General features: G+C 37.3%; 3 protein-coding genes across 3 annotated transcripts; 1 reads left to right on the forward strand and 2 right to left on the reverse strand.

Annotated features, from left to right (window-relative positions):
* LOC109948657 (T-complex protein 1 subunit gamma-like) lies at positions 12 to 1,108 on the reverse strand. The gene is made up of 3 exons (XM_020562347.1): positions 743 to 1,108; positions 532 to 606; positions 12 to 176 (listed from the first exon to the last, which is right to left on the reverse strand). The coding sequence occupies exons 1-3, from the start codon at positions 875 to 877 to the stop codon at positions 12 to 14; spliced, it is 375 nt and encodes a 124-aa protein (XP_020417936.1). The 5' UTR covers positions 878 to 1,108.
* Positions 3,190 to 7,510, forward strand: LOC18780066 (sulfite reductase [ferredoxin], chloroplastic). Its single transcript, XM_020562914.1, has 8 exons — positions 3,190 to 3,536; positions 4,124 to 4,906; positions 4,987 to 5,283; positions 5,502 to 5,699; positions 6,188 to 6,322; positions 6,443 to 6,559; positions 6,663 to 6,821; positions 7,002 to 7,510. The coding sequence occupies exons 1-8, from the start codon at positions 3,366 to 3,368 to the stop codon at positions 7,206 to 7,208; spliced, it is 2,067 nt and encodes a 688-aa protein (XP_020418503.1). The 5' UTR covers positions 3,190 to 3,365; the 3' UTR covers positions 7,209 to 7,510.
* On the reverse strand, positions 13,020 to 13,773 carry LOC18780376 (photosystem II 5 kDa protein, chloroplastic). Its single transcript, XM_007212212.2, has one exon. The coding sequence runs from the start codon at positions 13,494 to 13,496 to the stop codon at positions 13,173 to 13,175; it is 324 nt and encodes a 107-aa protein (XP_007212274.1). The 5' UTR covers positions 13,497 to 13,773; the 3' UTR covers positions 13,020 to 13,172.

The raw sequence follows: 22,768 nt of genomic DNA on the forward strand, positions 1-22,768 counted from the left end.
TAGCTTTTTCTTCAGGGCGTCCCTTCTGTCTCAACTTGAGGCTTGGAAGGAGCTTTGGCACCAGGAGGCTGCTTCTTCTTCATCCCACTCACAATGTCATCGATTCTGAGAAGTAGGCAAGCAGCTTCTATGGCCGTTTTAAAACTCTGGCCCTTCACGTTGTAGGCATCCCATATCTGACATCATAAATCCTCAAAATGAACAGCCTTACCAACAAAATAAATTTATTGGGAAATTTTTTAATAACCACGACAACAGCACTTCCCCTCACATGAGTGCTGTCGAAATATATTGGGAGAAGCTCTAAACTAGAACTACTACTGAAGCAAATCGACAATATAAACCAGAAGATTGACACTTATGCCATATCAATAAAGGGACATATAATGGATACATTTGAGAACAATACTACATTAAAAGTCCTATTTCAGAGCTTTCAGCAAATATAAATCACCCAACAAATGTGAATATTGAGATAGCGAAGGAAATAAAAGAGAGCAACAATAGTAAGCCAAAAAGATATCCACCTATCTTTTTCTCTTTCACATCAGTTATCACACCAGTGTTACCATCAATGCCAATCCATGATTTTTCACCATTTGCATGCTATGGAAAAAAAATTGTGGTTAGGATCTAAATGATGCATCATATTCTGACCAAAATAATAATGATGCATCAGAACGTATATAGAAATGACAAATCATAAAAAAACTGAACAAAGCCATACAAAACAGATTCAAACCTTTCCCTGCAGCGCCGTCATTGTTCTAATCATATTCACCCCGCAATTCTGAGCCAAAGTACGTGATATAGCCTCAAAAGCTATAGCAGCAGCTTCATACAGCCACTGTTTTACCATAAAAACACGTGTAGCCATAAAACTCCAATAAAATGCATGTAAGGTGAAACCACAACTAATTCTTAATCTAAAGTATGTCAACGAGCATGTGAATTGAAGTGACAGCCAGTTTATTCACAGAATTTAGATTTCTACTTCCTATGAATTAGTGGCAACCACAGTACTGACTCTACTATGGCCCTCCTTTCAAATGTAAGAAAATGAAAGAAATTGGCACCATCCCTTCAGTTTTTTCTTAACAAAAAATGAAAGATAAATTCATAAATAAACCATCAAAACGGTATAAAATGTTTGTAAGACATGTACAATTACAAAATTATAAGTTCTCCTCAGAAACAGACTTCTCTAAGTATCCATACACAAACAACAAAAGCAAAAGCTTAAACAGTTAGCTTATAGCAAAATCAATGTCCCCATTTCTCTAAACCACAGCTGCTGCTGGTAGGTTCCCATCTTCACTCATTTCCCGCTTTCTTTTAAGCACACAATGATCAAGCACAAAACAGCAAACTTTTAAACAACTCATATTACACCACATATGGTTCTAAACAAAACTCATCCATATCCAATATGCAAGCCCTAAACTTAGTAAACAAAGTTATACAAAAATATGTCGAATTAACAAGCATTATTCTCAAACAAAAAGTATGATATGGTTGGGAGTTTACAAGTTCAAATATTTATACAATACTTGATTTTGTCAAACTCTGTCTTGAGATATTTTATCAATCTAGAAGTTTCTTTCATATATGAAAAACTACGAACGATAACAAAGGAAATTCTTTCTATGTAAATTATTCTTCGATTCCATCAGACAACCATGCAAATCCTTTGCACAATTGAGTGTAATGTGAAGGGTCACTACCTCGTTGGAAGATAAAGAGAAAAAAATTAAGGAATTTAGCAAGCCACCAACAGTTTGCTTAAGATATTTCAAAATGGTTGCTTCCATCATGGAGTTTTAGCCACAAATTCTTTTCATGGCCACATTTTCTACGTAAAATATAATCAGCGAGTATTTTTTGGTAATGATCCACAGAGAAGAAATCACCATACACAGGTTAATTGTCTTACACTTTAGATATCATCTTCAACAAACAAAATAGATACCAATTAGACTTCTAAGAAGGTTAAATGCAATGCTCATAAAGACTCATACTAAGCCACCAAATACCATTCAATAACTGCTACAAAAACCATAATAAAACCATACTAAAACTAAAAATACAACTGCACTAAAATGCCAACACAACATCACTACATTAGCAATACACTAGCAAAAAAACACAATACGACAGCAATAGCAACAGCAACAGCAACACAACAGCAGTGCAAGCATCAGTCCACAAAGAACAAACCCATTCACTGTTTGAAACAAGGAATCATCATACTCAGATCATTTCAGACAAACCCCTAAAACAATTTCGATGAAACCCCTAAACCAATTTCAGAGAAACCCCTAAACCTTCAACCAATTTCGAACAAACCCCTAAACTAATTTCAGCGAAACCCCTAAACCTTCAACCAATTTCGAACAAACCCCTCAGCCAATTTCAGAGAAATGCATAAACCCTAAAACAACTTGAGAGAAACCCTTAAACTGTAAGAAAATGCCGATGAACAGTACCTGTCGCTGGGAGAGGAAGAGAGAAGAGACAGTCGGAGCTGAGTGAGGAGAGACTGAGAGCTGAAGGACCACAGATTCGGAGCAAAGCCACCGGAGAGTGAAGAGAAACAGAGGGCAGCGAAGAGACAGAGGCGAGAGAGAACTTCAGCAAAACAGAGACAATAAAATTTCAGCAAAAGTGATATCTGTGCAATAAGGGGACAATAAAATTCTATTTATAGGTCATAGTTCCAAAATTTTTAAAAAAGGGTGGTATTTTCAATTACAATTATAAAAATGGTGGCATTTTGGGCTATTTCCCAAAAAAAAAAAACCTGAAGCCGAGTTGCGGTTCTCATCTATGAACCAAAAAAGGAAAATCCAATAAAGCCCCACACGCATCCAACTCTCTATGTCTAATTTATTTTTCGGCTATTTTTTATTATAGAAAACCAGCAGCCCAATTTGACCATGGTAAATGGATAAAATGGTAAAGCGACATCCCGTCCAGATCCAACGTACCATCCAACTGGTATCCAACTTTGGTTTCGCCATATGCTTCTCAGATTAACTCCACGCGCCCTACTCCTCCGCGCTCAGCGCGTAACAGTTCTGCACAGCCTTCGAAACAGAAACGTTCCCGCGGCAGGCACGTGACATTGCAACGTCAGCGCGTACGACAAAATTAAAAAAACATAAAAATAAAACACTATAAAACTTTAACGGACGAAATGAAAAAATAAAATAGAAAAAAGAATAAGCCTCTGTTTTTTTTCTCTCTTCCTTCTCTTTTTGCTTCCACCCGCTCGCGCTTCACCACTCACTCAATCCCACTTACGCAATTCTCTTCTGCTGCTTCTCTGTCTTCAACCTCGTGAAAACGCTGTCGTTTTGATTGGTATGACGACGACGACGCCGGTCGGAGCTGCGAACTCGGCGGTGCTGGGGGAGCCCAAGGCTCAGATTGCTAGGTATCATGGGCTGAGGTCAGCAAACTCGATTGGTCTCACAAGAAGCCGACGCGCCCCGATCTCGTCAGCTTCTTCTTCGCTCATTCGCGCCGTCGCCACGGTGCGTTTAATTACCGTCTGATTCTCTGTTTTGTTTCGGAGAGATTGATCTGTTTGGATGCTCAGAAAATGCGAGAAAATGAAAAAGTAAAAGAAATATGATAAAATTAACCTTCTTTTATGTGTTATGGTGAGAGATTGAGACAAAATATAAGCACTTTGTTTTAATTGTTTTGCTGATTGGCTCTCATTTATGTTGGTTTCTTCTGTTTGGATTATGGTGAAGGAAAGCGTGGGCTGTGATAAACGAGTTTAGACTGTGTTCTTTCAATTTGCTTTTGTTAATATCTGCCACAGTCACCGTGATAGAAGTTGGTTTCTCTTTTTTTTTTTTTTTTTTTCTCTTTCTAAAGGATTATTTGCCTCTTCAAATGAATTAGCTCATAAAAACCTGAACTTTTTGGTTGCCAAGGGCTATTGTGCTTTATTGAGTTTTGTCACTTGGTTTGGTTAGGAAACCTGCAATTTTGGAATATTAAGGCTCCTAAAGGGCCTCATGAATCAGAAAATTCTGAATGTTAGTTAGATTACCTATTGTTAGTTCTTGGTAGGAAAAGCACTTGTTTGAATAGTTTCTGTGTATTGCAGCCTGCAAAGCCTCAAACTGCAACTGAAACGAAGCGAAGTAAGGTTGAAATATTCAAAGAACAGAGCAATTACATAAGATACCCTCTTAACGAGGAGATTTTGACAGATGCCCCGAATATAAATGAGGCTGCTACACAACTCATCAAGTTCCATGGGAGCTATCAACAATACAACCGAGATGAACGTGGTGGAAGGTCCTACTCATTTATGCTTCGTACAAAGAACCCTTGTGGAAAAGTGTCAAACCAACTATACTTGACCATGGATGATCTTGCCGATCAGTTTGGAATTGGTACCCTTCGTTTGACCACAAGACAAACTTTTCAGCTCCATGGTGTTCTGAAAAAGGACCTTAAGACTGTAATGAGTAGCATCATTAATAGCATGGGTTCAACCCTTGGCGCCTGTGGTGATCTTAACAGAAATGTTCTTGCTCCTCCTGCTCCAATACAAAGAAAAGATTACCTTTTCGCACAGCAGACTGCAGAGAACATTGCAGCACTGCTGACTCCTCAGTCTGGTTTTTACTATGACGTATGGGTGGATGGAGAGAAGTTCTTGACAGCAGAACCTCCTGAAGTAACAAAGGCGCGCAATGATAATTCGCATGGAACAAACTTCACTGATTCACCCGAGCCCATTTATGGAACTCAGTTCTTACCCAGGAAGTTTAAAATTGCAGTTACAGTGCCAACAGACAACTCAGTGGATATTCTCACAAATGATATCGGTGTTGTGGTTGTTACTAATGATGAGGGGGAGCCTCAAGGGTTCAACATATATGTAAGATGAAGTCCTTCTCTAACATTTACATTTGAGCTCATTTTCTCCACAAATATGGTTTCTTATAATTTGCATTGCAGGTTGGTGGTGGTATGGGAAGAACACATAGGTTGGAAACCACTTTTCCCCGTTTGGCTGAACCACTGGGTTATGTCCCCAAAGAGGATATCCTATATGCAATTAAGGCTATAGTTGTTACACAAAGAGAAAATGGGAGAAGAGATGATCGAAAGTATAGTAGAATGAAATATTTGATCAGCTCGTGGGGCATTGAAAAGTTCAGAAGTGTAGTTGAACAATATTATGGAAAGAAATTTGAGCAATTCCGCGAGTTGCCAGAGTGGGAATTCAAAAGTCACTTGGGGTGGAACAAGCAGGTTTGTTGTGGTGAATTTGACATACAATTTTTGATGTTTTTTATTCTGTCTCCAAGGTTTGAAATTGCAATATCTTCAGTCTTATGTATGGCCTATTTGATTTATAACTCTAGTAGATCATACTATTTACACTGATGTCTAGTTTATTGGCTCCATTCCATCTTCCTGTACCTTTCTCCCCAAACGTATGTCCTGACTATTTATATTTGTTTTGGTAGGGTGATGGCAGTTATTATTGCGGGCTTCATGTCGATAATGGTCGTATTGGTGGAGTTATGAAGAAGGCCTTGAGAGAGGTTATAGAAAAGTATAATTTGAGCATAAGGCTCACACCAAACCAGAACATCATATTGTGTGATATTCGCACTGCATGGAAACGTCCCATCACCACAATTCTTGCAAAGGCCGGTCTGCTGGTAAGATGTTTTTCTTTTACTCCCTCATCATCAGACATCAATATGAACTTGTGGTTACTGGATGCTCACTTCCTATTCTGTGAAATATCTTTCACTGCCAAGTGAAACTTTTCAACTTAGTAGGACAGAGTATCTTATTCAACTGAGATGCTGTCTGTCTGGAAATGGTGCTATGATTTATCTGCATTAGATGGTTTCTACAGATTTTTGCAGTAATCTATGTGGAATCTAGGCTGCAAATTATTTTCTCGTAGGATCTAGTGGGGGAAATCATGTGGGCTCAACATGATCTCAAGGGATATCCTCCTTTTTGTTAGTTTGAATCGTTTAAACTCAGATAGTGGTCAGGACTTATGCAAACAATTATTGTTTAACTTATTTGGTCTTAAATTTCTTGAACTGTTTGGGTTGTGTCTATGATAAAAACGTTTTTTAGGTTATGAATTTTCATCATTGGGGATATTACTGACCAGTTCTGATTGTGGCAGCATCCTAGGTTCGTAGACCCCCTCAACCTAACTGCGATGGCATGCCCAGCCTTCCCACTGTGCCCACTGGCAATAACTGAAGCTGAACGGGGTATACCTGACATTCTTAAGCGGGTTCGAGCAGTATTTGAGAAGGTATTACCATAATAACAAGCATGTTCCACGAAACACTTAACTAATAAAATGTGGAAAATCAATATCATGTGTGGATAAGGAATCAGAATGCATGTAACAAGTATAACTTTTGAATTTCAGGTTGGTCTGAAATACAATGAATCTGTAGTTATAAGGGTGACTGGCTGCCCTAATGGATGTGCTAGGCCTTACATGGCTGAACTTGGACTAGTTGGTGATGGGCCCAATAGCTATCAGGTATTTCAATTGCTGGTTGATGTGCAATTTTTCTCATGCTCAACTGCAGATTGTCGTGAAAGCAACTCATATTTTATTCGTTTTTCTGCTTGTATTAAAATAGATCTGGCTTGGAGGAACACCCAATCAAACCTCAATAGCAAGAAGCTTCATGAACAAGGTCAAGGTTCAAGACCTGGAAAAAGTTTTGGAACCTTTGTTTTATTATTGGAGACGTAAACGACAATCTAAAGAGTCCTTCGGAGGCTACACAAACCGCATGGTAAGTGGTGAAATAAGATTCTAAGATTCTTATGTTATATTTAGGCCTGTCCCAGAAATAGAAGTTGGTTTAATCTCAAATTTGGGGAGTTTACATGGGTATGTGAAGAAATTTTGTCGGTCATTGGAATGGCTGATAGCTATGGTTGTGCTTGTGACCCTAATTGGTATATTGTATCAGGGATTTGAGAAACTTCAGGAGTTGGTTGACAAATGGGAAGGTCCAGAGGTGGCACCAGCTCGTTACAACTTGAAGCTTTTTGCTGATAAGGAGACATATGAAGCGGTGGATGAACTTGCAAAGCTGCAGGATAAGACTGCTCATCAGTTAGCCATGGAAGTCATTCGCAATTTTGTTGGTTCCCAGCAAAATGGGAAAAGCGAATGAGTGTGCAAAGCTGAATCAACTTATGAACTTGCAGTGTTGTTGCTCCCGGGCAAAGTGCCCAAGGTAAATGAGGAACAATGTCCCTGATTCTCTCTCCAAGCTGTTACTTTTCGGTAACCGAAGGAACAAATAGGATACTGGATTTGGTATTATTCTGTATCAAGGTTTTGCGTCATTTGATTTTTCTTGAACCCTGAGTTTGTATAATTAGTTTGGATTGTGTATCCTATTTGCGGCAAAAGTACTGTTCCTTAATCATTATATTTTCTTAATAAAATTGTAGTTTTTGGGTATTTAGATTATCATAAGAGGATCATATCTTAGGAGATGTTCTAGGTTCTGGATGAGCGTGCTTTTTGTGGCAGCTTTCGTGCGCTTTATGTTTCCTCACCTCCTGGATTTGATTTGATGGTACTCACCTCCTGGATTTGATTTGATGGTACTCGAATCCGTAGCCTCTGACCTTGCACAATTCTGACATCATATGAGGAAGAACAGAAAGAATTTAATTTCATAGTCATAAAAAACCAAAGTATTGAAATTATATGCAAATTGCAATTACTCTAATCAATCCTCGTTCTTAATTTAAGTCGCACCCTCTCGTCTGGTCTCATTCCCCTGAGACACACAAGGCTTGCCCACCTGTTATAATTTCAGAACAAAAACAAACCCTGTCATGAACCTTATCAGTTAGGAAAACTGGCTTCTTGCTGCCCATTTGCCATTTTTCTTCAAGCAGCCTTGGATTGGGTGTTTCAAGGCTCCCGATTTCCCATCTTGTCCAATACTCATAACTTCAAATCCCACTTCATCATTTTGGATGTAAGCACATACCAATTTGGCCTCACCAGTCAATGAAACAAAAGCACATTTCATTCTACACACCCAAAATGTGCATTAGGCAAATTCATGCGCATGGCTGATGGCCGGATTTGTGATGCGGCAAACAGGAAGAGTGATGCTTCTCGACAAACAAGCCGGCAACACAGGACATACACCAGATATTTTTATTGTGAAGAAGGGGGTATTTGGCCATGGTACCTTCCGTATCTACATTTTGTTGGCAGAGGACTAGCCAGATTCACATGCTTCACAATGTGGTGATGGTCTTCAATCAAAGAACACCATTTCTTGGAGGCAGACTTCACTCTCAGCAAAGCGTCTACAGTTAGCCAACTCAAAATCTCAGTGATCATCTCAAAAGGAAGCTTTGGTCCTTTTGTTACGCGTCCAGTCTTCTCCTTTGATTTTCTTCTTTGGTATGCGGGCGCCATGTTCATGTTGTGTGTATACCACAAATTTCATCAACATTGATTGATTGATACATAAAAGTAAAGCTGTTCATCACAGTTATATGATTGTTCTTAACCAGAGTGTTACATGATGTGGGGGCTTTTCTTCCGGCAGCTGTAAATAGGCTGGGCTGCAGTAAAGGGCAGATTGATGAAATTATCCCCTGTGTATGAGTTCGAAAATCAAGCCCCAAAAATGCTTCGAAAGGGCAGTAGAGCCTTAAGAAGCATCTTGGTTACTTTCACCAACTAAAATAACAGCAGCTTACAGATGATTTTTTAATGCTTACAGATAAATTTTCTAGCTTGACATGAGAGGCTTGTGGCATGGAAGCAAAATCGACATGAGTTTAGCACTGAAGAGAAAATTATGCTTTCTTGGGGAAAAAGGGAGTGTTAAGGTAAGAAAGGAAAGGTTTGCAAGAAGATTTGGCTGAGAAGAGAGAAAGAAAGAACAATGTTCTTTCTGGCAGCTTGACAGAGATTCTGAAAGTGGTCTGCCAGAAGAGGAAAATAGAGAAGAAGGGTGAATAGTGCACGAAATTGCTGGGTTTTCAGGCAAGAGAGGAAGCTTGCTCTCTGGATGTGGGTTGGTTTCGTTGGGTAAAAGAGGCCTCATTTTATAGCCGCTGGAAACCATCATTTCCCAAGAAACCCTAATGGGTTCTACCCAATTTGGCCAAGATTTTCCCTTCCTTTCTCCTCTCCTCCCTTGACTTTTCCTATCTTGGTGAAATTTCCTTTGTCTATTTGCACAAGATCAGGGATTTTTGGGAGCTCAAGGCCCCTTTCCCGCAGCTATTTTAGTGGGAGACTTCTCATTCTCAGCTATTTTTTCTTCTTCTTTCCTTCCTCCTTCCATGGCTAGATCTGATGAAGGAAAGCAAATGGATGTACGTGCTGGTTCGAAGGGTGCTTCTCCTTCTGGCAGTTTGCACGCTAATATCCCTTGGTTCCTTGAATATTTTTGCTTGAAACTTGCTCCCCCATGTGCTGGAACCTCCCAGCAGCTTGTTCAATGAACCTTTAAACCTCCCCTTCGTGGCTTTTGTTTTTCCAGCCGGGTGCTGGGGCCTTTGTAGCTCTTTATGGTAATTGTATGCGCCAAGGTGGTTCATTAAGTAAGTGGACTATTTTTATTAACGTTGGGCTTTTGGTTGAGTCAATAGGCTATTTTGATTGGGCTATTTTTGATTGGGCTATTTTTTCCTCTTTTGTGCTCACCCATATGTTTGGGTCTAAAAAATGGGCTTGAGTCCCGAGACTTCCCATTTCTCGGCCCATCAATGGGCTTCATGTCAATTTATTACCATCCATACCACAACCCACTCAAGCAAGCCCCAGGCATTTGAGTGGCTTGGGCTCACTTAGACTTGTACAATGGCGTATTGCTTATTTGCTTGGCGTGGCATGTGTGTAAGTGCATATGACGAACTTTCGCGTGCCCAAATCAGGTTTCTTCTCGGTAAGGTATCGCATTGGGCCTGGAATATATTTGGGCCGAACTGTGAATTTTTTGGGCCTCAACACATGATAATTCCATTACCGATCACATTAACATCATGTAGCGAGGAGTGCACCGAAGAATTTCTCTTGCTCTTAAAACGGATAATCTAATAACAAAACTTGCTACAATTACAAATCACTAGTCTCAAACCAAATCATCAACCAAACAGAATTTGAAACATAAAAAGATATCTACATTATATTTGAACAGAAATTTATTTCAGTATATATGGAGATCATCATGCTGATTCGGTAATCGCACTAAAACTTATGTAGTACAAATATATGGATTCTCAAAGGAAGAATAATGTTCATATATGTATGCAAATTAATCCTCAAACAAAATTTTAACAAAACATATGTTGCTCAAATTAAGTAATCTTTTATCGATTTAGGCACTAGAAACCATATATGCAATATTAATAATCTACAAATTTAATTCAAAATGGAGTCATTCCCTCGGATATAGCTAAAATTAAGTTTTTTTTTTACCTCATTGGTTTTGGATGAAAATTGAGATATGTGAGAGTGGCCGGTCCAAGAAAGTTTGAACGAGTGATAGGTCCAAGAGTGAAAGTAAAAAAAAAAACGACGGAATAAATAATAATCGCAAGGAGAACTTTGGGATTTTAAGGATAATTTTTTTTATCTTCATTAATGAATTTATACTTTTGTTTTCCCTCACTTATTGCAACCTTTTCTTCAATATAACTTTCATTAGCACATGTTAATTAAAATGCAGTACTTTCTAGAATCATCCTTGGCCCATGTACAATGGGAAGGAGGGATTTGGTCACCAACTCAACACATGATGAACTTGTTTGCTGCGATATCCATTACTTGAGAGAATAAAAGCAAAAAAAAAAAAAAAAAAAATTGATAATATAAATCAGTAGCTGGTTGCAATTGCATGGACAAATTAAAAAACGTATTGAGGGGATTAGATTTCCCAAACAATGTAAATAAATAGTTCTCATTCGAAGATAAAATATAAGATACAATTATTATCTAAAAGGCTTGAAGAAGAACCCAGAAGGAATATAAAAATAAAAATAATCTCTATTTGAAAAGAACAGAAGGCTTGACGAAACCCTAAACAAAATCCAAAAAAAAAAGGAAATTAAAATCAGAATACAACCATTAAAGGCCAGTTTTGGACTGCTTTTATAAGATGCACACTAATGCTTATAAGCGCTTTTTCTAAAAGTGCTTTTATTAGAAGAATGTCAAAAAAAATTATTGAAAGTGTTTTGTAGTCGCCTTTTCAGAACCTAAACAGATCCTAATTATCAGATTGATCTCTTTCTTCACTAGAAGAAGCAATCTCTGAATTATTATCCTTGGTGCAAGAGTCTTTCCTCTTCATCTCATGATCTATCTTCAAATCCAGTATCTTTATGAAATGTTTTAGGGTAGCTATTTTTTTATCTACTTCATCCACTCCCGTATGCTCATTCAACCCGTACTTATCTATACCATCTTGCACTGCTTTCTCTTGATTGGCTTCTAAATCTTCATCAATAACAACACCATCATCATCTTCATCATCTTCATCATCTTCATCGTCATCATCGTCATCTTCATCATCTTCATCATCTTCATCGTCATCATCGTCATCTTCATCATCTTCGTCATCTTCGTTGTCGTCGTCATCTTCGTCGTCATCATCAGCATCTTGTTCGCCAAGAAAGCGATATAAGACAGAGACCGCGGAGGGGTGACCGTATACATAGGGCTTGTTGGCTGGGGAAAAGACTATAACGGCCATCTTAAAACCAGACGAGGAGGAGGAGTCAAGGTCGGTGGCTTCGCGAAACAAACCCTTGCGGCGCTTTGAGATGGTGGCCTCCATCTCCATATCTATCTTCCTGCGTCCCATGAATGGTTTGGTTTTTAGATATGAAACGTACGTGTCTTTTTGATCCGACTAAATCACTGAAAGAAGAGTTGAGTTGTGAGTTGTTGTGAACTTGTGATCGAATACCCCCAAGGGAAGAACAAGGTATATATATAGGATGGCTACGGCTAGGTTGCCCATGAATCCAAAGGTTTCCCTTTCCTTTTTTTTTCTTTTTTTTGGGGTGCCTTCTAAATCAAAAAATGTTGGATTGTGGAATGTTTTCATTTTATAATTTGGGGATATATAAAAATAATTTAAAATAATAATTAAAGCAGGCTTTCTTCTGCACGTGTTTTTGATATAATTGGAAACAATAAAACTTTGTTTCCCAATCAAATTATGGAAAACGGGTAACTATTCTTCTTTCTTTGGAGTGAAATTTAGGCACGTAGGTAAAAGGGATAAGAGAAAGACGAATTAGAGTGAAAATTGCAAGACTTTCTATACATGTTTTGATGTGATCATCGAAAACAATTGTCTTCCTTATTTGAAACTAGGAAAGAATCTACAATGAAGGAAAAATCGAAATTATCACAACTTACTGGTTTTTTTTGTATGGGAATCTTTTGCTCCTGATTGGCTTCTTTCTGTCTTAGATATGGCGTTCCTATTTTCAGTCAATAATCATCTTTATCATTTGGAAAATAAATAAAAGAAGGAAAAAATCGACATTTTTTCCTTTCTTTTCAAATATATGTTTATAGAGTATCGTTCAACAAGTAATTAAAGAAGGTAACAAAAAAATGTGGGTTCGACCATAAATTTCCTTTTATCAAAGCTTTTCTTTGCAATAATGCTAGAGTTCAACCTTAAATTGACCTAGTAATTTCCTTCTTTGGATTCATAAAGATTAAACTTTAGAAATTCTAGGTAGAGAAAAAATAAACTTGGAAAATTTGAGTCCATTTAAATTCAATTTTAGTTGGTGTTTGTTCTAAAACGCTAAAACATGAAAGTTGTTAACGGGTGAAATTGGAAAGCCCGTGGTGTCGCAATTACACATGTAACACAAGAGTTTGAATGATTCATCCATAAATTGGGCTATGTTTTACGGAGTTAGGTCCTCTTGGGCAATAGCAACATAAGAAAAACTTAAATCCCACTGGAAATTTTCAAGAATTTATAGAATAAGAGGAGGAAGAAGCCAGATTAATTAATAGATTGTCCCAAGAAAAGATACAAAGAACATACAAGTTCTACAAATTTTACATTACAACCACCATAAGTGACTGAATCAAAGCAAATGATCATAAAACTGATCCCTCATCAGTTGCGGCAGATACGAGCAGTAGGCATCGTGACACAAACAGGAGCATACTTCTCCTTGGCTTCTTTTGAACCACGCTTTGGCTCATCGGCCATGGCAGCCTTGGCTATGGAGCATGCAGCCGCAGCTGCAGCAGCAAACATCAGATCCCTCCTCCCACTGCTGCTGCTGCTGCTGCTCTTCTTCATTTCCAAGCTGCCCTTCTCTCCTTCTGGGGCACTTGAGGCCTTGGCCACAATGAGACTCCTGCGAGCTGTAGAAGGTTTGGTGATGGTTGAGGCTGAGCCAGTGAGGAAGGAGGCTGCCATGGTCATGGAAGCCATCTGTGCAAATTTGGTTGGTTGATCTTTTTTCTTGCTTTTGTTTTTTGCCTCTCAATCTGACTTGCAGTATGTAAGCGAAGTGAATTCTGGCTTGGTTTAAAGTCCTAAGTGAAATGAGAATGTGCTTCTTAGAACAATAGCATCATCCATTTCCTTATCGGCAGAAATGTTTTGCCAAATGGGTTGTTGCCACGTGTCTTGCTTTATCCTTCTGAAAACTCTTGGCTCCGGAAGCCTCTTCACTTCATCTAGACAAACAAAAGCAGACTCGGCTAATTAGCACAGAAATGGACTTACCTGAAGTTAAAATAAATAGAAATTTATAGCAATCCCCATTTCTAGCATTAAGCACTGAACAAGATTTTATAATTATCATTATCATAGTGAGTTATGTAATGTGTTCTAAAAGTTCTTATTTTGTGATAAATGTGAAAATAATGAATTATCATGAATTTTTTTATTTACAAATCTCTCTCTATTTTCAAGTCAAACATGTCTAATTTGTGCAATATTTCACACAATGTAATATATATATATATATATATATTGAAATTTTTGTGAAGTACATGCTATTATGGAACATGATAACTTCAATGACGGGGACATAGGGCAATGAGGCCGATAGGGGTCACGTGCTGAGTACAATTTGTGAAGGATAACCAAGATATATGAAGTAATGATGTGATATGATTTGGATTGTGTGTTTTTAACCAATTTTTCACTCTTTTTATTTTATTTCATTCAATTCACCCACCATGATTCTGGAATTTTCTTTATTTTCGGATCGGAGTGTGACAATCTTCCTCCTAGTATTCCTGTGACTTCCAAGGAGGGTGTCGTATGCAAACTGTGAAAATCCTTATATGGTTTGAAGCAGTATCTAAGAGTATGGTTTGGAAGGTTTGCTACATCTATGAAAAAAATTGGCAGCTTTAATTATTTATGTTGATGATATGATAGTAACTTGAGATGATTAGGAAGAAATGCAGTGGCTTCAAAAGTATTTGACTTCTGAATTTGAGATGAAATTATTGGGTGAATTAAAGTACTATCTTGCGATTGAGGTTGCTAGATCTAAAAATTGTATTTTTCTATCCCAAAGAAAGTATGTTTTAGATTTTCTTGCAGAGATTGGTATGTTAGATTATAAACCGATTGACACTCCTAGTAAATAGAATCATAAGTTGGGGTTGTATCGTAATCAAGTTCTTGCTGATAAGGAGTGTTATCATAGGCTTGTAGGGAAATTGATTTATTTGGCTCATATACGTCCTGATATAGCATATGCAATTAATGTGGTAAGTCAATTTATACATTCACCAAGTCTTGATCACATGAGTGTTGTTATGCGTATTTTGAGATACTTGAAGGTAACTCCTTGCAAGGTTTAGTATTCTTTAAGTACGGTCATGTGGATGTGGAAGGGTATACAGATGTCGTTTGGGCAGGTTCAGTTATTGGCATGCATTCTACTTTTAGGTATTTTACCTTTGTTGGTTGTTATCTTGTTACTCAGAGTAGTAAAAAAACAAAGGTGGTATGGCTAGGTCAAGTGTGGAAGCCAAGTTTCCTGGCATGTCAAAACGGATATGTGAATTGCTTTGGTTGAAAACATTGATGAGAGATCTTGGGTTTGAACCCGAGAAACCTAAGAGTTTGTATTGTGATATTAGGCTGCTATTAAGATTGCTCATAATCCTGTGCAACATGATTGTACGAAGCATATGAAGATTGATCGACAATTTATTAGAGAAAAATTGGATGTTGGAATAATTGTTTTTCCATTTATGACATAAGAAGATCAGTTGATGGATATTCTTATCAAAACTGCCTATACTAGTGTTTTTCTGAAGTTGCTTGACACATTCGGCATGCGTGAAATCTTTGCTCCAACTTGAGGGGGAGTATTGCGTGTTCCTTATTCATTTAGGTTACTTATTTTTAGGGATTTAATTTTTAGTTTGTTTCCTATTTTATTCACGGTGCAAATAGGATTCCTTGTCTAGTAAGACGTACTTATAAAACATTCTTGTAACCTCCATAAATTGCCTTCATTGTGGAGAAGAGTACAATATGAAATTTTACCCCATGTTGTCTAACTTGGAATCATAGCCTGGTTTGAACGTTGATAAATAAAAAGAGGCAACATATTAATGTCTTCAAAACTAGAAATCCAAAAACTAAAGGTCCGTTGATAACCATTTCAATTTTATTTTTGTTTTTATTTTTTGTGCTAGAGTTTAGAGGAAAATGAAGGTGAAAACAAAAACTTGAAAGTGAAAACAATTTCAAATAAATTTTAGATTTTTGTTTTTGTTTTCACTTTTGTTACTCCTCCCCATCCTCCCCTCCAATCTTCCCTCTCAATTTCATCTCCACTCTCATTCTCACTTCCATTCTTTTTTTTTCCCTCTATACTCTAGAACAAAAAATGGAACCTAAAAACTAAAAATTGAAATTGAAATGGTTATCAAAAGGGAACTAAGATTTTATCTTCAATAAACACTAGGTTCTCTCAGACTAGGCTTCTACTTTATCCTATGTTGGGTTATCGCATTTAGGTCCCATGTTTAGATCGTAGAACTTGCGTTTAGACCCATGTCTGAGTCGCAATTCGAACCTAGGTCTCATGAAGTTTCAAAAAATATCATGATTTTTTATTTTATTTTAATACAGTCGATAGTCTAAATTACAAAGGGGATGAGGGTTGTTCACATGCACTACTAAGGTGTCATAGTAGTTCTAACTTGAGACCACTAGTCAAGACCCTTCTCCACTAGGCTAAATTTCGTTGGCAAAAAAAATACCCTCACTTTGTTAAAAGAAACAAAAAATAAAAAAAGTATCTACCAAACATGTTTTTTTTTTCCTTTTGTTAATGCGGGGCCCTAATCCTTAAGAAAACTGAAGGTAGCTCACAATAAATGTACACCATGATACATGAGGGGTGCAAGTTGGATTGGAAATTCCAATTACAAACGCTTCCGATTAGAAAATTTCCAATTTTGGCAAGTTCAAATCAATTCCAACATCCGAAAGTTTCAAAAAAAGAAAAAGAAAAAAGGATTGGAATTGGAATGTATCTCAAGATTTCAAAAAATTCCACATTCTGAAATATATTGGGGTTTCAAAGTTGGAATACACACAATGACTAATTTCATGTTGAACTAAATATGATTTAATGACCAGATAGACATAGACAAGTTGTACTTTAATGCCCTGTTTGGATGAGGTATTTGTGGGAGGGATTTCAAGCAAAGGCTTAGTTCCAATTATATATTATAATTATACTTTTTTAATTTCAAATGACTCTATGTAAAATGATATGTAGTGTTTGAATGAGAAAAAAAAACAACTAAAAAAAGGAACAGCTAAGAAAAAGGGAAAAAAAAATCTTATGTTTACAAGAAATTACCCAATCAAATCCCACCAACAAAATAATTAGCCAAACAAAGAACTTTATTAATCCAATCATTTTGAAGTGTCTCACCTTAAAATCTCATTATCTTGAAATCCCCTCACTTCAAAATCTCATCACTTCAAAATCCCTCATCCAAACACAACCTAAAGGATAACAATATCTAAATACTAGCATATAATAGTTTTAGAACTTTCGGTATGAGTTTTCAATTATGAGTCAATTTTAACCTTTCAAATGGTTGGGCATGTTTAAAATTTTGAACTAATTTCTGAATATTTTCAAAAAAATCATTTTGGGAAATGGAATCCCCTCATTCCGATCCATTCCGTCGGAAAATCAAGCCTAATGATGTGACAATGTTAGCAAAAAATAAAAATAAAAACAAAAACTTGCTTGACTTACGATTACACCTTTATTATAAACTTCCACTCATTTGGATGGCAAGAAAAGGGGATTGGGAATGGGAAATCATTTATTTTTCCATGTTTGATAAGTACATGTATTTTTTTTTAATATACAAATGATAGTGTAAACTAAATGGGGGAAGGAGGTTTCTCATACATTATCAAGGTGTCATTGGTGTTTGAACCTGAGACTATTGGTCTGCAAGTCAAGGCCCTTTCCCATTATACTAGACTCCGTTGACTTTGTTAAGTCCACGTTTGGGAAATGATTTCATGGCACTTGCGAAAATATGGGGAAATGCAACCCTCCATCCATGTTGGGTTTTGTTAAGCTCATAATTTCATACATATACATGCCCTATTTACTTACTCCTTTTACTTAGTTTCTTAGAATTCTGAGTAATTTACCTCTCTTTGTGTGTTTTTTAGGCTAATAGAGTAAGAGAGAATAATTCATGCAATTCAAGCATGTCAAGGCCTCATTTGGATGAATGGAAAAAGAGCTTAAAGATGAATCCATTTTTGGCTGCACTCCCTTGTCAGTCCAGTTTCGTAGGTCATAGTGCATGCCTATTTCAACAACCTACACACCTCGGATGAAGCAACATCCTTCATGGACATAGTTTCAATGGGTGTCTATTATAACATATCCAAAATGTAGAACCATTGGACAAAGCTGGAGTTCGTCACCCATCAAACACAAAACCATGCTCAATATGAAGTTTGTGTACGCTACCAAATGAGTTAGCAATTTATTTCGGCCTTAACTTCTTCCTCCAGCCTTGGATTGGCCCATGATTGGAAAGATGACATTCTGAACTTCAAGATGGAGGTCTCAAAATCATCATTTGCTTAAGGGAATCCCAATTCGTGAGCCCTTGAAGTTGCAGGTCATGCTGACCTAAGGATGAACTAAGTATGCTTGGTCATTCTGACCTAAGCATGAGGTGTTATTGATTGTGGGGAAGTTAGGTAAAGCAGATTCATTACTTATAATTAGAGTGGAGTTTTGCAGAAGCCAAAAGAAAGAAAAGAAGATGAAGTGGGAGCTGCAGCACTAAGCCTAAAGAGAAGAAGAATTATTTTCAAATTCAATTGTGTGTTAGGTGAAGTGGGTGTAGTTAGTGAACTCAATTATATAATATGAAAAACCTAACCCCATGCCTATAAATAGTGAGGTTCCCTAAGTCTTCAAACACACCCCAAGGGGGGAAGCTCTCAAACATCTCTCTAGAGCTCCTCTCTTTTCTCCCTTCTCCCTTCTCATTCTCTTCGTTCTCCTCCTCTCCCTTCTCTTCTTCTCCTTTCTCTTTCCCAAACACTTTCTCCTCCTTCTCTTCTTCTAAATTATTCAAACACCTCTCTCCTCCCTTCCAAAAATTCTCCATATTCTCAAACACCTTTCCCTTCTCTCCTAAAATTATCCAAGTTCTCAAACACCTTTCTCTTCTCTCTCTCTCTCTCTCTCTCTCAAATTCTCTAAGCTTTTATTTAATGTTCTCAATTGTTGTACAAAACCCTTTTGCTTCTTGGTTGTAATTTATTTTTCATTGTAATGTAAATTCTTTTCTTAAGTTTTCAAGTTTGATTAGTTTCCAAGTTTCAATTACGGATTCTGGTTCTTATTCATTATGCTTATTAGTTAATATGCTTGTTTGAATGATTGATCACCATTAAAACTTGTATGTTAGGTATCTTGGTTTGAATTAAGAGTAGACACCATGCTTTCATTCGAATTGAACTATAAATAGGAAGAGTATGTATGGACATTCGACAACAGAGATTAGATACATACCTGGTTGTTTAAAACATTCTTCTATGCTTAATGAATTTTTAATGCTTAATTTTAGGTTAGACAACAAATGATCAAATTATGAAATTAGGAATACAAAGTTAGAACCTGACACCATGACTTAATCATACTTTAGCTAGAATCAATCCGTGAATCTAAATTGATCATGGAAACTAATTTTCTTGAGTTTGGTTTTTCTTTCTTATTTTCTTTTCTTTTCTTTTCTTTCTTGTTTTCTATTTTGTATAGGGAAATTGAATTGGATCATTCAATCACCAATCCCTGTGGAATTGACCGCGCACTTACATATGCTAGACTACCAATGGCTCGTGCACTTGTAAGTATCACAAGTTCAAGATGCAGCTGAATCCATTTTGGTGTAGCTAAATCGATGCGACAAGTTTTTGTATTATGTTAAGCTCATAATTTCATACATATGCATGCCTTATTTACTTACTCATTTTACTTAGTTTCTTAGAATTCTGAGTCATTTGTATCTCTTTGTGTGTTTTGTAGTCCAATAGAGCAAGAGAGCATAATTCATGCAATTCAAGCTTGTTAAGGCCTCATTTGGATGAATGGAAGAAGAGCTTAAAGACAAATCCATTTTTTGCTGCACTCCCTTGTCAGTCCAGTTTTGTATGTCACATTTCAGGCCCATTTTCAGAAACCTACACAGCTCGAATGAGGCAGCATCGTTCACGGCATGTGTTCCAATTGGTATCTATTATAACATATCCAAAATGCAGCCTCATTGGATAAATCTGGAGTTCGTCAACCATCAAACATAGAACCATGTTCAGGATGAAGTTTGTGTACACTGCCAAATGAGTTAGCAATTTGTTTCGGCCTCAACTTCTTCTTCCGACCTTGGATTGGCCCAAGTGATATGTGGTTGGAAAGATGACATTTTGAACTGCAAGTTGGAGGGCTCAAAGTTGTCATTTGCTTAAGGGAAGCCCAATTCGTGAGCCCTTGAAGTTGCAGGTCATGCTGGTATAAGGATGAGCTAAGTGTGCTTGGTCATTCTGAACTAAGCATGAGGTGTTATTGATTGTGGGGAAGTTAGGTGAAGCATATTCATTACTTATAATTGGAGTGGAGTTTTGCAGCAGCCAAAAGAAAGAAAGAAGATGAAATGAGAGCTGCAACACTAAGCCTGAAGAGAAGAGGAATTGTTTTCAAATTCAATTGTGTTAGGTGAAGTGGGTGTGGTTAGTGAACTTAATTGTATAATATGAAAAACCTAACTCCGGGCATATAAATAGTGAACTTGAGAAAGAGAAGGGAGAAGAAAAAAAGGGAGAGAAGAAGAAGGAAGGGAGGAGAAGGAAGAGAGGAAAAAGAAGAAGGGAGATGAGCTCTAGAGAGGTGTTTGAGAGCTCCCCCCCTTGGGGTGTGTTTGAAGACTTGCGGAACCTCACTATTTATAGGCATGGGGTTAGGTTTTTCAAATTATACAATTAAGTTCACTAACCACACCACTTCACTTAACACACAATTGAATTTGAAAACAATTCCTCTTCTCTTTCGGCTTAGTGCTGCAGCTCCCACTTCATCTTCTTTTCTTTCTTTTGGCTGCTGTAAAACTCCACTCCAATTATAAGTAATGAATCGGCTTCACCTAACTTCCCCACAATCAATAACACCTCATGCTTAGGTCAGAATGACCAAGCACACTTAGCTCATCCTTAGGTGAGCATGACCTGCAACTTCAAGGGCTCACGAATTGGGCTTCCTTTAAGCAAATGACAACTTTGAGCCCTCCATCTTGCAGTTCAGAATGTCATCTTTCCAACCACATGTCATTTGGCCAATCCAAGGTCGGAGGAAGAAGTTAAGGCCGAAACAAATTGCTAACTCATTTGGCAGCATACATAAACTTCATCCTGAGCATGGTTCTGTGTTTGATGGGTAACGAACTCCAAATTTATCCAATGAGGTGGAATTTTGGCTATGTTATAACAGACACCCATTGGAACAAATTCCATGAAGGATGTTGCCTCATCCGAGCTGTGTAGGTTGCTGAAAATAGGCTTGCAGTGTGACCTACAAAACTGGACTGACAAGAGAGTGCAGCAAAAAATGGATTTGTCTTTAAGCTCTTCTTTCACCTATCCAAATGAGGCCTTAACAAGCTTGAATTGCATGAATTATGCTCTCTTGCTCTATTGGACTACAAAACACACAAAGAGATGCAAATGACTTAAAATTTTAAGAAACTAAGTAAAAGGAGTAAGTAAATAGGGCATGTATATGTATGAAATTATGAGCTTAACATAATACAAAAACTTGTTGCATCGATTTAGCTGCACCAAAATGGATTCAGCTGCATATTCAATTTGTGATACTCGCAAGTGCATGAGTCATTGGTAGTTTAGCATATGTAAGTGCGAGGTCGATTCCACAGGGATTGGTGATTGAATGATCCAATTCAATTTCCCTACAAACAAGAAAGAAAAGAACAGAAAATAAGAAAGTAAGAAAAACCAAAATCAAGCAAATTAGTTACCAAGATCAAGTTAGATTCACGGATTAATTCTAGCTAAGGTATGATTAAGCCATGGTGTATGGTTCTAACTTTATATTCTTAATTCCATAATTTGATCATCTGTTGTCTAACCTAAAATTAAGCATTAGAAATCCATTAAGCATAGAAGAATATTTTAAACAACAAAGTATGTATCTAATCTCTGTTGTCGAATGTCCATACATACTCTTCCTATTCATAGTTCAATTCGAATTAAAGCATGGTGTCTACTCTTAATTCAAACCAAGATAGCTAACATACAAGTTTTAATAGTGATCAATCATTCAACCAAGCATATTAACTTATAAGCATAATGAATAAGAACCAGAATCCGTAATCCTAATCAAACTTGAAAACTTAAGAAAAGAATTTACATTACAATGAAAAATAATTTACAATTAAGAAGGAAAAGGGTTTTGTACAACAATTGAGAACATTAAAGAAAAACTTAGAGAAATTGAGAGAGAGAAGGGAAAGGTGTTTGAGAACTTGGAGAATTTGAGGAGAGAAGGGAAAGGTGTTTGAGAACATGGAGAATTTTTGAAGGAAAGAGAGGTTTTTGAAGAATTTAGAAGAAGAGAAGGGGGAGAAAGTGTTTGAGAAAGAGAAGGGAGAAGAAGAGAAGGGAGAGGAGGAGAAGAAAGAGAATGAGAAGGGAGAAGGGAGAGGAGCTCTAGAGAGGTGTTTGAGAGCTCCCCTCCTTGGGGTGTGTTTGAAGACTTGGGGAACCTCACTATTTATAGGCATGGCATTAGGTTTTTCAGATTATACAATTGAGTTCACTAACTACACCCATTTCACCTAACACACAATTGAATTTGAAAACAATTCTTCTTCTCTTTAGACTTAGTGCTGCAGCTCCAACTTCATCTTCTTTTCTTTCTTTTGGCTACTACAAAACTCCACTCCAATTATAAGTAAAGAATCTGCTTCACCTAATTTCCCCACAATCAATAACACCTCATGCTTAGGTCAGAATGACCAAGCACACTTAGCTCATACTTAGGTCAGCATGACCTGCAACTTCAAGTGCTCATGAATTGGGCTTCCCTTAAGCAAATGATGACTTTGAGACCTCCATCTTGAAGATCAGAATGTCATCTTTCCAACCACATGTTATTTGGG

The sequence above is a fragment of the Prunus persica genome, chromosome G4 (assembly GCF_000346465.2).
Source record: "Prunus persica cultivar Lovell chromosome G4, Prunus_persica_NCBIv2, whole genome shotgun sequence".
Taxonomy (NCBI): domain Eukaryota; kingdom Viridiplantae; phylum Streptophyta; class Magnoliopsida; order Rosales; family Rosaceae; genus Prunus; species Prunus persica.

Bases quoted from the DNA above. Each gene is read 5' to 3' on its own strand.
- LOC18780376 (XM_007212212.2), bottom strand. From the start codon at position 13,496: ATGGCTTCCATGACCATGGCAGCCTCCTTCCTCACTGGCTCAGCCTCA.
- LOC18780066 (XM_020562914.1), top strand. From the start codon at position 3,366: ATGACGACGACGACGCCGGTCGGAGCTGCGAACTCGGCGGTGCTGGGG. The intron at 4,907-4,986 runs GTAAGATGAAGT...TTTGCATTGCAG, and splicing joins CTCAAGGGTTCAACATATAT to GTTGGTGGTGGTATGGGAAG. The intron at 5,284-5,501 runs GTTTGTTGTGGT...TTGTTTTGGTAG, and splicing joins ACTTGGGGTGGAACAAGCAG to GGTGATGGCAGTTATTATTG.
- LOC109948657 (XM_020562347.1), bottom strand. From the start codon at position 877: ATGGCTACACGTGTTTTTATGGTAAAACAGTGGCTGTATGAAGCTGCT. The intron at 607-742 runs GTTTGAATCTGT...TTTTTTCCATAG, and splicing joins TGACGGCGCTGCAGGGAAAG to CATGCAAATGGTGAAAAATC. The intron at 177-531 runs ATAGGTGGATAT...TTATGATGTCAG, and splicing joins CTGATGTGAAAGAGAAAAAG to ATATGGGATGCCTACAACGT.